Source organism: Sceloporus occidentalis, unplaced genomic scaffold (genome assembly GCF_023333645.1).
Source record: "Sceloporus occidentalis isolate IW3139 unplaced genomic scaffold, rSceOcc1.0.p SCAF_195, whole genome shotgun sequence".
Lineage (NCBI taxonomy): Eukaryota > Metazoa > Chordata > Lepidosauria > Squamata > Phrynosomatidae > Sceloporus > Sceloporus occidentalis.
In genome coordinates this window covers 75261-89640 of record NW_028317175.1, presented here as the reverse complement: position 1 = coordinate 89640, position 14380 = coordinate 75261, and the positions used below count along the sequence as shown (strand labels likewise).

The 14380-nt window shown below is 40.8% G+C and overlaps 1 protein-coding gene across 1 annotated transcript; it reads left to right on the top strand.

Moving 5' to 3' along the window:
- Window positions 1–556: 556 nt before the first annotated feature.
- On the top strand, window positions 557–1192 carry LOC149278284 (suppressor of cytokine signaling 1-like). The gene has a single exon (XM_089502149.1). It carries the CDS (start codon window positions 557–559, stop codon window positions 1190–1192), a length of 636 nt encoding a protein of 211 aa, XP_089358275.1.
- Window positions 1193–14380: the final 13188 nt, after the last annotated feature.

Genomic DNA, 14380 nt, shown 5'->3' with positions numbered 1-14380 from the left:
CATCATTCGTCAGAGCTTGTGAGCTTGACTTTACCAAAAAAAATCATGACTTACTGCAAACTGTGTAAAAATAGATGTAGTTTATGATGGTGTTGGCAGAACTTTTGAGTACCAGGGTGGGCAGAAACACTAATATTATATTGTTGGTTGTTCTTGTTGGTTTGCTGGTCGGTCAATATGATACAGTGTGGTAATATATTGTAGGTAAAAGGACTTTTTAGTGAAAAGATATCTCTAAAAACTATTTTCAGCACTGAGATATTTTAAACAGTTTGCATGTTTTAGAAATTGGATATTAACGCTTCACAATGACCTTTTCCCTTATGTATGATTTTAAACACAATATCCTAAGCTCCATATTTCTTCAGTACTTAATAGATTTGTGTTTTATAATGCATTACGTGTTAGTGCTTGTTTTTTATGTAGCTTTCTATTTACTCTAATTCTAACCTTATTTTTCATTCTGTCTTGTTTTCAGAACAGCCACTCAAGAACTGTAGTACCGTCGCTAGGACGGACGCTATGGAAGACCACAAAGGTTGGTCAAGTCTATAGGATGGTAGCACACAGCAAGGTGGAAGCAGATAATGCAGTTGCAGACAGAAGATCACCACACCTGGAAGCCTCAGTGTCTGATCACTCCCAGCTCCAGCCTGGCAGAGCCTTCCACCATAGTCCAGGACGTCCGATCCCTGCTACTCTGCTTAGTGACACTCATTTCAAAACCTTCCGCTCTCATTCAGACTTCACTGTCATTACCAAAACCAGCAGCATGTTGGATACCTGTGGATTTTACTGGGGACCTATGACAGTCAATGTTGCCCATGAAAAACTCAAACCTGAACCTGTAGGTACCTTTCTTATCAGAGACAGTAAGCAGAAGAATTGTTTTTTTGCCATCAGTGTTAAAACTGCCACAGGTCCCATCAGCATCAGGATTACATTTCAAGCTGGGCGATTTTGCCTTGATGGCAGCAAAGAATCGTTTAACTGTCTCTTTCAACTGGTGGAACATTATTTGACTTCTCCCAAGAAGATGCTGGTCTTTCCGTTGCGGAAAGTTAGGTTAAGACCTTTGCAAGAACTCTGTAGAAAAAGCATTTTAGCAACATTTGGTAGGCAAAATTTGGACAGCATTCCTATCAACAGGGTTTTAAAGGACTACCTAAAGTCATTCCCGTTTCAGATATGACAACACATGGCATTAACAACTAAGGCTACAAGAACGAACGTGTTACTAATTCAGCTTCCTGGGATTATTTTTAAATGTTATTTAATGGTGGTCAAGTTTATTTTTATATCAATTTAACTGTATTTTGGAATGAAACTTGAACATTTGACTTCTAATGTTTACAAAACCAATTGTTTGCACAATGTGAAAGGGGTGACCTCCCCTCGGTTAAGGTTTTTCTGCTGTGCAGAAAACAATATTTTATTACATTTTAAAAGTAATAAACCTTACAAAATATTTAAAAAAAACCCCAATGTTGTACATATGCTTATTTCAAGTGGACACTGAAAAAATACCTTAAGGACCAGGATTATTAAAAATCTGTAGGAGCAGAGCAATGCTTTTGTGTATATTCCATCTTTATACGGCTAGGTTTCCACTTGGGTTTTTGTCCTGCGTTTTTTTCTTGATGAAAAACGCCAGCAAAAACGCCAAGAAAACTGCCACTGCATTCCCCTGCGTTTTGGCGTTTTTTCTGGAGTTTTTTCTAGCTTTTTAGCCTTTCTGTGGAAATTGCTTTTTTGACCTTAGGCAGTTTTTCCAGCCTTTACAAATTAGAATTGTCACCCAGCTAAAAGGGATTAGGATTAATGGCAAGTATCTTCCCCCTCCTGATGTCATTTCCTTGGGAGAGTTCTACCTGAACACGCCCCGGCGGACCCTTTTGTCTCTTTTCTGTGGTTTGTAAGGCATGCTTTATTCCGAATGTCTGCTCCTCTAGGAAGATTGGCCCCAAATGATGGTGCAAATTGTTTGCTGTTGCTTTTGGCAGGCAGGATCCGGTTGGGTATGTTTGTTTGTAATGGCATGTTTGTTCCAAATGGTGTAAAATTCAGTATGAACTTTGTTTTGTGTGAAACTGTTTGTTTCCAGCCTATTTCTCGTAGGACACACAGATACTGGGTCCATCCTCTGCATTGTAACTGTGGAAAAAAAACGCCATAAAAAACGCCAAGGCAAAAAACCCACATGGCTTTTTCATTTGGAGAAAAACGCCAAGATTTCCTTGCAAAAAACGCCAGAGTGTCAACATGCTGCGATTTTGAAAAACTGCCACAGAGCCCCAAAAAAGCAGAAAAACGCCAAAGAGGACTGAAAAAACGCCAAACAGAAAAACCCCAAGTGGATATGCCATTGTGCGATTTCCTATTGCAGAACAGCTAACATCTGGACGGCTGAATTGGTGTTTTTATGGGCGTTTTTAGCAAAAAAAAACCAAGTGGAAACCTAGCCTACAAGAGACGTTCAAAAAGTTTTCCACACTTTTTAAATATAAAATATATATATAAATGTACCTCGTATGATTTTTACAGGACAAGTAGGGCTTACAAGGGGGTAGACCTGCCACCTTCCTGGTGGAAAGAGCCAGATGGATAATGATTTAAGTAAATGAGAAGAATGATTGAGTGTGACAAAAAGGGAGCACTATATATATATATATATATATATATATTATATATATTATAAATTAAATATATATATAATATATATATAATATATATATATATATAAAATACATATATGATTGTGCCCATTGTATAAAGGAAATCTATTCTCTGCTGTAGCTCTGGACTGTCCTTGTTGGTTGATGTGCTGATGAGGATTTTGCTTTATTAAAAAGCCAGTGAGTGAGTGAAAATGTAAAGCTCCCCCTACCCGGGCAAGTTATTAAGATACTCCTCTATTCCTGGTTTAACTTGTTTTGCAGGTGCCCAAGAGAAAATATCATAAGCACCCCACAAACACATTTGTGCGGTCACTATATTGAATATTCTCTGTTTCAATAATATGAGTCATTTGGTGCAAGCAGATGATAGTTGTGAAAAAAACAACCGTTTTTTAATTACCGGTATATTGTGACCAACTACTCCATAAACCACACTTGGCTGAAAAAAAAGTAATCTTTGTATAAAACATACACAAGGTCCAGCTACTGTTAGCTGACGTTTCTTCCAAACATGTTTCCGTACCCCTTCACAAGTTGTTTCCACCAGCTTTATTCCTTACACCATGCACAATACCTTTCACAAAAATCCAGTAAACAATTGTTTTTTACATTCAAAGGCATACATCTAAAATCTGTGGCAAAACACGTTTTTTGATTATTTGGATCATTTTGCAGCAATTTGCTTTTTAATTTATTTGATAGATATGGAGACATTATGTCCAACTATTAAATAACAGTTCTTTGTTAATAAAAGTTCAGAGAATGTCGCGTTATGTCTTCATATCATGCATTAAACTAGTCAAACCCGTACAGCTGCAAATTTGTCAGGCTAAGAAGTACACATAATAGATAACGTATTAAAATATGTTAATTTTTAATAGAATTATGTAACACTCAGATGCAATGTAAAAATATTGGAAGACTCCATCGCAGTAATCACATTTTTTTCTCCAATTTAACACAATTACGGTTTTAAATGGTGTTTGCTACAGAGAGCACGAGATATAACTTTCGAGCACCAGACTAAATGAAATTCTCAGACAATGAGATCTATTCACCAAATGAAGAATTGATAGGAGACTTTGCAGAGCAGTTGTGGTTTTATCTCCTTAAAGTCACTAAACATTAGAAATGTCCAACCCTTGTGAGCCTCTGTTGCATGAAGAGGGTTCCTAGCCATGTATCATGAATAGTTGAATAGCAGGAACTATCCAAAGTCTCCTTTCTATAGAATTCTGCATGATACAGAGCCAGCTCCATTTGAGTAGATTTTGTAAAAACTAAAAACATTTTTTGTTGGGGAAAGACCTGAGCAATGACAATAGTCTCTGATGTATTTAGGTTTTATACTGACCTAGGCCTGACCAAGTCCATGTGTCCTCAAACCCACATTTACCACACTCTTTACCCACATCAGATTCATCAGTAACTTCAGCCCAAATTAACTATTCTGCCTCTTAACTGTTATAGTGGCAAACCCATTTGACTGATCCAACCATGGCCATTGCTTAGGTTTTTGTATTATTTAATTATAGGTGGAAGTAATAGGGATAAAAACACATTTCTGTGCATGTGATGTGATTCCTGTGATGTAATGCAAGGTTTGCCTTAAACAATACATTTATGAATAGCGTAATTTAAAAATCATAACTATAACAAAACCACAAAAATGACCCAGCCTCTTGGATTATCATTATGTATTGTGTTATATAGCTCCATCATATTCCGTAGCGCTGTACAATGGGTAGACAGGACATAGCAAATAATATATAATATAATAATTTGACTTACAGAAACAACAGGTGAGGAGGGCCCTGCTCAAATGAGCTTACAATACTAGCAATCCATTCAGGAAGTCCAATGACTGCAAGTCAGTCTTAGCAGGTAGTAGAAAGAAAGATTGTTCCAGTCTTTTAGGGCTCCGATTTGTGGTGTCACATGCCACTTGGAGAAGGCAGTCAACTCGTCAATGGCTGACTTTAGCTTGAGAGCAGATGGCAGCAAAAACGTACAGAAACCGGCACTCGCTGATGTGTCATCAGTCCCAGCTTCATCCAGAAGATGTGACCATTGTCCCTCTCAACCTATGTGGACACCCCTATCAGAGAACTGTGCTATGGGCTACATTGGGCAGGTAATCTCTGCTCAGTGACCATTGCAGCTCAGGGAAAAAAAGCATTTACACATAGTCATCTATAATTCAATAATTTAAAAATTCCACTTATACTGAAGGAAAGCATTCCTGGATATCTTTAATGTCCCACTTCACATGGTCCAACAACATGCTAACCTTTTAAAGGCAACTTCATTAACATACTTGACAGTAAATCTTGAGGATTAATATATACCATCCTCACATCTTCAACTCCTGATGGATTAGACTAAGATTAAGACTTCTTACCCTTTAGTCTACCATTCTATCAGAAGATATGGAGAAATCTTTCTCCATTTCGGCCCAATAAAGGTAACAACTAAGGACGTTTTTTCTCGGGCTCTATCCATATATCCAGGGCCGGCCCGACAATTGAGCCGAGTGGGGCAATCCAAGCCCTTTTTTTTTTTAAAAAGCGAAAGAGAGAGAAAGGGGCGCCGAGTGGTTTTCGCTTACCAAGCTGTCAGTACCCGCTCGGCGCCCCTCTCTCTCTCCTCTGCGGCGAGTCTTCCTGTTCGGTCTCGGTGCCGGCTTGTAATGCTGAGTGCCGGAAGATTTCCGGCGCTCAGCATTACAAGCCGGCACCGAGACCGAACAGGGAGACTCGCTGCAGGACTGGAAGGTAAGTACAAGGGGGGGGGGGGGGCGTTAGGGATGGAGGGAGAGGAAGGGTAGATAAGGGGGGGGGGGCGGCATTTTAAAATTTGCCCCAGGCAGCATTTTGCCTTGGGCCGGCCCTGCATATATCTTATCTTGAGGTGCAGTGGGTTAGCCAATTTGGTATAGGTACAGAGGCAAAATAGGCAGAAAAAAGAATCAATGAGAATAAAGTGACAGTATAACATTACCCGACCGTCAAACTGTGGTCGCGCTTAATCCTGTTATGAGTGAAGTCATTTACAAGAAGCAAGGCTTTTGTTGTTATCAGCAAAGAAGCTATTTTTAAACAGGCATTGAAAAAAAAATGCTGAAGGCAACCCACTAACCATTATGAAAGTATTCCACTGTACACAAACAGAAACTATTTAACAAACATATTTATTGTTCAAGATACAAATTATACATAGTTTCGTTAAAGGAAATATCCACCTGTATCTTTATAGCTATTTTTTTGAGTACTTAAGAAGAACTCATTCTGTGCCCCATCTAAAATTTGTTGCTGAAAATTAAGATCTCATGCTAAAACCATGCCTACAAGTTACCAATTCAACGCTCAGGGCACAACTAAAAACAGGTGCTAGCTGCTCATATGCATGTATGTATTTAGTGCGTGGATGCATGTTTTAACATCCTAACCATTGTATGTCAAATGTAATGGTGGTGAATTGTTATTAGTGCATATTAATGCCACGGAAGAAGCTCATTATAGCCAAAGTGGAACAGCCAATACTGTGATTATTTTTCTCTCCCTCTTATGGAAAGTGAAATATATGTTTAAAGATCCTAATTTAGTAGTGTATAGTTTTGTGTAGGAGTAGCCTTTAACGTTCATTTTACAGAACATTTATGAGCGGCCTATAAATGTGTCAAAATCTATTGGTTTATATGACGGAAGATTTTGATGTGTGCAAATGCACATACAGACTGTAACTATCCTCAATAATAATAATTGTGGACTCTGCATTATTTATTCAGATCTAAATTTCAAGTTGTTCACAGCAACAGGGTATATATTATAACTAATGAAAGGTGGGCAGTTGAGTGAAACAGCAAAACATATGCATGGATTAGCCATATGGACTATATGGGCCGAATGGTTCTTATCTTCTCTCAAATATTATGTTTCTATGACTACAAGATGGCAATTTCATGTTCCGTAACGCAAGTAGATAACATATTATCTCATTTTCTCAAAATACAGGGATACGTTATAGGAAGAACTGTGGCTTGTCTCAAATACATTTTATATCTTTAGTTTAATACTTCTGGGCATGTCACAATTAAAAATAATACACTGATATGCAAATAAATTAACAAAAAGTGAAAGCTTCAATATGGGAATTTACTATGATGGTGACGGTTTCCCTTTAATTCCTTGAACTTACTCTTAAAGTGGCAGGATCATAAGAATTGAGTTCATGTTCTCCTTTTTAGTGGCTTGGGGTTACTTGTGCATTGTTAACTGAATTCAGAGGTTAAGACTTTTGTGTTCTATTCAATCCGCCAGTAATAAAAGCTCAGAAATAAGCAGTAGTAAACTTACTTTTTGAGAACCTTTTTTATTAGAAGAAAAAATAAATATTGCTTGATGTGGAAGCTCTATCTTTTACACAGAATATTTCTTACGCCACATTTTCATTTGTAATATTCATCATTATGCATTGAATTATACATAGTCGCTTTGTTGTTACATCAAAGCCAAATGTTCTGCCCGGCCCTTCAGGTTTTTTAAGGACACTCTTGACAAAAACTTATGTAAAAAAAAAATAAAAAATAAAAAAAATAAATTTGTAGATAAAAGTGCCTGCTGCCAAATACCTTATTGATAAGCACGACTCAGTAGCCTAAAGCTATAGTTTTTGTGTTCCCCTTTCTTGGAAGCCCGTCAAGTTTGCCTTTCGCACTGCTGGTTTGTATTAAGCAGAACGTTTTAAAGTTAGGTTTCCTGTATCCATTTCAGTTTGGTTTTATTTTTGTGTTTATTCAGTATTAATGTGTAAAATAAATACATCGGTTTTCTTTTTTTTTCTTCTTTAGCATAAGTTAAATGTGCTGTTTTTTAATGGTATACCCCACGCAAGGTTAGAGGTTATTTCCTAAATTCAGTCTGTATTTGCTTTAAAATGTTACTTAATAATAGCTGATAGAACAGGCTAGAACCTGCTAGAATCTCCATAGTATGTCTGGATATGTGAAACAGTATTAAATGCAACAATGCCATACCTCCTAAGTGTTTCTGATTTTCAGGTATTGGCTCGCATAGCTACATTACTGCTTTTGTGGGTGGTGGCGGATCAAGGGCTGGTTGGTGAGGTCCTCTGATCTCTACTGACCGTCCCATGGAGCCGTAAAGGACCTGCAACTCTCCACCCTCAGCCCATCCACTCCATGTGTCCGTGCACAGAGACCAGCGTCCGTGACAAGGCCTGTGGAAGTCGTTATTGCTTAGGGGGCATTTAGTCAAATGTCCTTCAAAAATAATTCTGCTGCCTATCCCTGAGTCCCAGACCTCTCGCCACATGATTTGGGTACTTGAAATATTTTTGGTTGTGCAATATTGAAAAATGTATTACAGTGTGATGACTGTACAAACATGAAGTACAAGCATGAAGAAGGAAAAGGGTAAATCGATGTGGGATTTTGGCTCCTTTACAAGATCTTGAATAGGACAATGGAAACAGCGTTTCAAATGAGGATTTTTCTATCACTTTATTTTTTACATCTTTCATGAGTTGGTCTTAACATCAATGATATATCATCTGGGTAAATGGCAAGCGTGTGTTTTACTCAAGTAACTTGTCACTAGGGACTTTCTAAGTAAAGAGCTGTCAAGTGTGTGTTGCACAAACATTGCTTTTGACTTCATTCCCACGCAGTATGAAAATAGTATGTAATGCTGCTGCACACGACATCCACATGCAGAATGTACAGTGTCCCAAAATTGGAGTACGTGGGACATGTTTCCTGATGGCATGACTGTCCTGAGTGATCTGGGATACATAGCTGCACAAATCTATATACTAACATATCTATAACCAGGCCTGGACTGGCCATCTGCGGCAGGGCCGGATTGACTTAGGGGCTGATGGAGCTGCAGCTCCAGGCCCCTACCTTAAAATAGGCCCAGTAAGGACCGGACTGACTGGGCCTATGCGGCCGTCCTTAACGCAGGGCAAAAGGGGCACCTGCCCCTTAAGCCCGCAGCAACTGCTTACCTGGCAGACGCGCGCGAGCAGCGTCTCTTCTACCGGCAGGGGAGCGCAAGAATCTAACGGAGTCATGTGACGTTCATCACGTACGTCACATGACCCTGCTGCATGTCTGCTTCCCCTGTGCAGATCCGTGGAAGTCTGCGAGCAGCGCGTACATCATCAGTTCAGGTAAGGGGGTGAGGGAGGCTGTATGGAGTATGTGAGATTGAATCTGTGAAGGAGTGAGTGAATGAATGTGAATGAGTATCTGAATGAGGGAATTAATGAGTATCTGAATGAGGGAATTAATGAGTATCAATGTATGAATGAATATCTGAATGAGTGAATGATTAACTGAATTAGTGAATAAATATTTGTGAATGAGTGAATGAATATGTGTGTGATAGCATGGATGTGTAAGGGGGGGCAAAGATGCAACAGGCAGACTGTTTTGGTGGCAAAGATGCCACAGGCAAGCTGTTTTGGTGGCAAAGATGCCACAGGCAGGCTGTTTTGGTGGCAAAGTTGCCACAGGCAAGTTGTTTTGGGGGCAAAGATGCCACAGGCAGGCTGAGTGAAACAGTCCGTGGAAACCCTCCGGATGCGGGTGTCAGTGTGGCAAAGCCTGTCCTGGTGTTTTTGATTGGGTGTCAGTGTGGCAGAGCCTGTCCTGTTGTGTCCTGTTGTGTGTGTGTTTGGGTGTCGGTGTGACAGAGCCTGTCCTGGTGTGTGTGTGTTTGGGTGTCAGTGTGCCAGTCCAGAGCCTGTCCTGGTGTGTGTGTCTGGGTGTCAGTGTGGCAGAGCATGTCCTCATGTGTGTCTGGGTGTCAGTGTGGCAGAGCCTGTCCTGGGGTGTGTGTTTGGGTGTGTGGTGTGTGTACGAACACAGAAAAGAACCCCAGCCCTCCAATCAGCTTCCAGGTTACTTTATTCAAAGAAAGCAAAACAAAAAAGCAACATTTCGGCCAAACAGGGCCTTTGTCAAGCTCAAAAGGCCATGTTTGGCCGAAACGTTGCTATTTTCGGTTTGCCCTTTTTTCCTGCTAGCACCCAGCTTCCTGGGAGCTGAGTGCTGAACCATTTCTTCTTTTTTAACTGTCCTGTTGTGTGTGTGTGTGTGTGTGTGTGTTTGGATGTCGGTGTGGCAGAGCCTGTCCTGGTGTGTGTTTGGGAGTCGGTGTGGCAGAGCCTGTCCTGGTGTGTGTCTGGGTGTCGGTGTGGAAAAGCCTGTCCTGGTGTGTATGTTTCGTTATCTGTTTCCTTAATTTACAGTATGTACTATTTAATTTTTACTTATCCAGAGATAAAACGCCCTCCTGAATTTGTAGTGACTTCAGGGGACAAAACATTCAAGGCCCTGAAATCATTTAGTGGAAAAGTTAAAGGTATTGTGTTATTTACTCTATAATATTTATTTCAAGGATTAGTCGCACTAAATTGTGGCCTCCGGCTTCCCATGTTGAATGACCAAGTATTATGTATATGTATGTACATATATGTTTTTTCATAAAAATGGGCTGCTCAGTCTGAAATGCCCCGGCCTATTTTTTGTCCCAGTCCGGGCCTGTCTATAACCCACAAGAAGCTCCACTGGGTTCCTTTGCATTACAAAGCTTTATGTGTAAGAATGGTTTTACTTGCGTATGATGAGGAAATCCACAAAATGTCTCATTTCCCAGCCCATGAAACACCATCTATGCTTAAGAACTCAAACCCCAAAAGTAGAATTAGGACAAACTGGCAGGTGTGTAAAACCAATGTTAGATGGCTGATTCCGATTCATATGGGAATTATGTCAGACATGGTCAGGCATTTAACCTGACCTCAACCTAAATGCAGCTGTCTCCCCACATTATCACTGACTCATTCTACCACATGCATAATATTCAGCTGAGCAACTTCTGAGCAACAATCAGTTAAATCTCAGCATCTTGATACATTTTGACTTCATGTGACACTGAGAAAACATCTAGTCCTGGCCTAGGCAATCAAAACTTTTACCGTATTTGCTCGATTATAAGACGAGGTTTTTTCCAGAGCAAATGCTCTGAAAAATACCCCTCGTCTTATAATCGGGGTCGTCTTAAAATCAGACCTCAAATAGGTCTGACTATGAGACTAAGATCCAGATCCCCTGCAGCGATGCAGGGGACCTGGATCCTCCTGTGTTATGCCCCCCCACCACCACTTACCGGTGCTTCTGAGTCCCCGGTGCTTAGTCCGGGCAGCATGTAGAGCTCTACGTGATTCGCGTAGACAACTTCCGCTCTAAGCGAATCGCGTAGAGCTCTACACACTGCCCGGACTAAGCACCGGGGACTCAGATGCAGGGGACCTGGATCCTCCTGTGCTATGCCCCCCCCTCAACTTACCGGTGCTTCTGAGTCCCCGGTGCTTAGTCTGGGCAGCGTGTAGAGCTCTATGCGATTCGCGTAGACAACTTCCGCTCTACGCGAATCGCGTAGAGTTCTACACGCTGCCCGGACTAAGCACCGGGGACACAGATGCAGGGGACCTGGATCCTCCTGTGTTATGCCCCCCCCAATTTACTGGTGTATCTGAGTCCCCGGTGCTTAGTCCCGGCAGCGTGTAGACCTCTACGCGAATACACGCTGCCCGGACTAAGCACCGGGGGACTCAGAAGCACCGGTAAGTTTGGAGGAGGGAGGGGGAGGGAGTGTTAAACGGGGGCTGTGACGGATCGTCCTGTGCCCCAGACTGGACACATCCGCCCGTCAGCTCCTTCCCTCTCCCAGTAAGCGGACACGCTGTGGCTGTCCGAAGAAAGCAGTCACAGACCAGCACTTCCCTCAATCATGAGACAGGACTTCATGCTTTGAGGTTAAAAACAGAACTCTCTTTATTACAAACACACAGAATTTATATACAATCTACATTCACTGTGCACCGAACCCAACCCCCAATCCTATCAGCCACATCCCATGACAAATCCCATCAGCCACATCCCCTCACAAATCCCATCAGTATACAGGGGATGTATCAGGTGAGGGGATTAAGGGATACAAAGGGTTCCCCCACCTATTTTATCCCCCCTGTAGTGCGGGTGCCGTCTGGGCAGACAGGGCTGTGCTGGCTGATTAAGAGCCCCAGCCAGATTATAGGATCGTCTCTTTGAAGGCTGGAGCTGCAGCCACATTCAAACAGGGTACAAATAAATATAATAATAATAATAATAACAGTGAAGATCAGACATAGGTTCTTCACAGGGGCATAAGGCATTTCTGGAGGCAGAGTGCTCTGTGAAATGCCTTTTAACCCCCTTAATGCCACAATAAGAAAAAACTAAATATATAAGCTGGCTAGCTAAAACATAGTATTAAATGGTATGCCTTCTAAAAAGAAAATTCAGGGCCAGAATAATGCTGGTTAAGTGGCTCTGGCACTTTAAGGTCACCGGCTGCGACATTGCATACATGCAGCTGCTGGATATGCATGGCTGCACACCAGCAGCCACACACTTTTGGACGCGATCTGCCATTGAAGCATGAGTACATGGACCTATCCACCACCGGCCCACCGGTCATTTGCTCAATGTGCCAGATGGACAGTCAATGGCTGGGTAAATTCCCATCATGTCTGAAAAGTTATCATAATCTCTATATAGTAATCTCATATTTAAAAGGAATGCTACTCTTTGTGTATCACAATATTGATAAATTTACATTGTGCTATGTTTTCTAAATTTACTATAAACCTGCTTAGCATTGCTAAAAAGTTTGTAATACAAAAATAAAAACAAAATAATAGCACATTGTTAAATATATCAATACCAACAACAAAATAAATGGTAAATAGTTCCTGAATTTATCCCAAAATGCTTTTACCACCAAATAAAATGAAGTGATAAATAAAGTCTTAATTTAGTAACAATCCGAAAAATAATATACCGGTTGCATACTTACATAAATAAAATGCGTTATGTGTGTAATGAGGACTTTGAGCCAAGTACTCTAAGTGCATTAATCAAATTAGCCACTGGAATTCATAGATACTGTATTCTGTAATACAGATCATTTTTAATAAAATTAGTAAATTACAAGCTATTTTAATTTTTGCAGAAAGTTCAGATACCACAGTTTCCTTTGTGCATTTTTGTGGTTTGATCCAGCAGTCTGAAAGAAATCTTACCTTTTTGTTTTAATTTGTGAAATTGGATGTGGAGTATTAATCAAAAGAATTACACTCGGGAGACTCATACAAAGGAACTCATTCCACAACAAATGCTTTGGTTTCCTATGACTGTCCTTTCTAGATTTAGATTAGAAATACTGAACTGTCATATTACAATAGGGGAGGTGCTTTAATTAAGGACAATCATATAAATTAGGGATATCACGGGTCCATTAGCTCACATTATCAGATGTGTACTTTCCTCTGGAAATGCTCTAAGCCTGACACAGGGCAACACCTTCAGCAGCCACCATGTTCATTACAAAGCGCTGGGATATGATGTATATAAAACTCAGCTGTGTTTGTTGGCAACTTCCTGAAGTAGAGTTCGAGCATATGACATCATATCCCAAGGAGACTGGGTAATACAACCGATGACCTAATTATTATTTACCAAGATTGTTTTGTCTTTTTTATAATATACCTGCAGCCAAATGAGTTCCTAATTCACACATGTATAGCGGCATGTGCAGACATACAGCCATTTTCATAGACATTTTTTTAACACAACACAAACATGGTTTGAGGGGCTCAACATTTTGTGTTACATGTTGCATACCAATCCATACACAAACACGATTGCTTGATTATCCAAGGTACTCTGGTGGTTATCCACAGGCAGCCATTTTTTTATTCTTGTAAGAAATATACCAGTATATTGATATGTGTATACAATACAACATTTTTAGCATATTTTTCCTAATACTGTGTGTGTAACAGTAAGTGAAGAACTTAATTTTGAGAAGCTTCAATGAATAGATAACATACAGGATAGAAAACAGAGAAACACTGGTAAAACAAAATGGATGCAATAAACATTCACATTGACACTGATATGAATAATGTCCATGTTGTGACAAACCCTGTAGCACGAGGGATATAAATGCCACAGTTTGGGGTCTTAAGCACAGTCCTCTAGGGCAATCAGAGTCAGGAACACCAGCTTGTAGCAAAATCAGTGTCTTATTTTTAACTGTTCAAACCCCAAAACCAAATCATAAAAAGAAACACCTAGCTCCCAATTGGATCCCTCTCTAACTATACTATTCTGGTCCAGACTGACCAGCCTAAACACGGACTAACTCAACCTCCCAGCCAGACCCAGCTATGCCAGGCTCTGGAAAACCTCCCCCAGGCAGCACACAAAAGGTTCAGGCAGGTATTGCTTCACTTGGATCAGGGATGGTCTTCTACAGGGCCTCTCCTTGCCCTGGGAGCGCAGGGAACTTCTACTACCCCCAACAGTCTCTCTCAGCTCAGGCTCCAGGAGGTTTTACTACCCAACACCTGGGCCTGATGCTGGCCCCATAGTAATCCTGGACTGGATCCTGCAGACCTCTAACCTATTGGAAAAGCTGGCACAGATTTTCCACTGTACGGGGGAGATGGAGCATTGGCCCACCCTGCTCTCCTATTGCTCCACCCCAGGGACCCATATGTATGATCTTCATAGCACTTACGCACAAATGCCATGCTAATCATCTCCCTGGGGTTAACAGCCTCACAAT

Coding starts and splice junctions, on each gene's coding strand:
- LOC149278284 (XM_089502149.1), top strand. CDS start 557: ATGGTAGCACACAGCAAGGTGGAAGCAGATAATGCAGTTGCAGACAGA.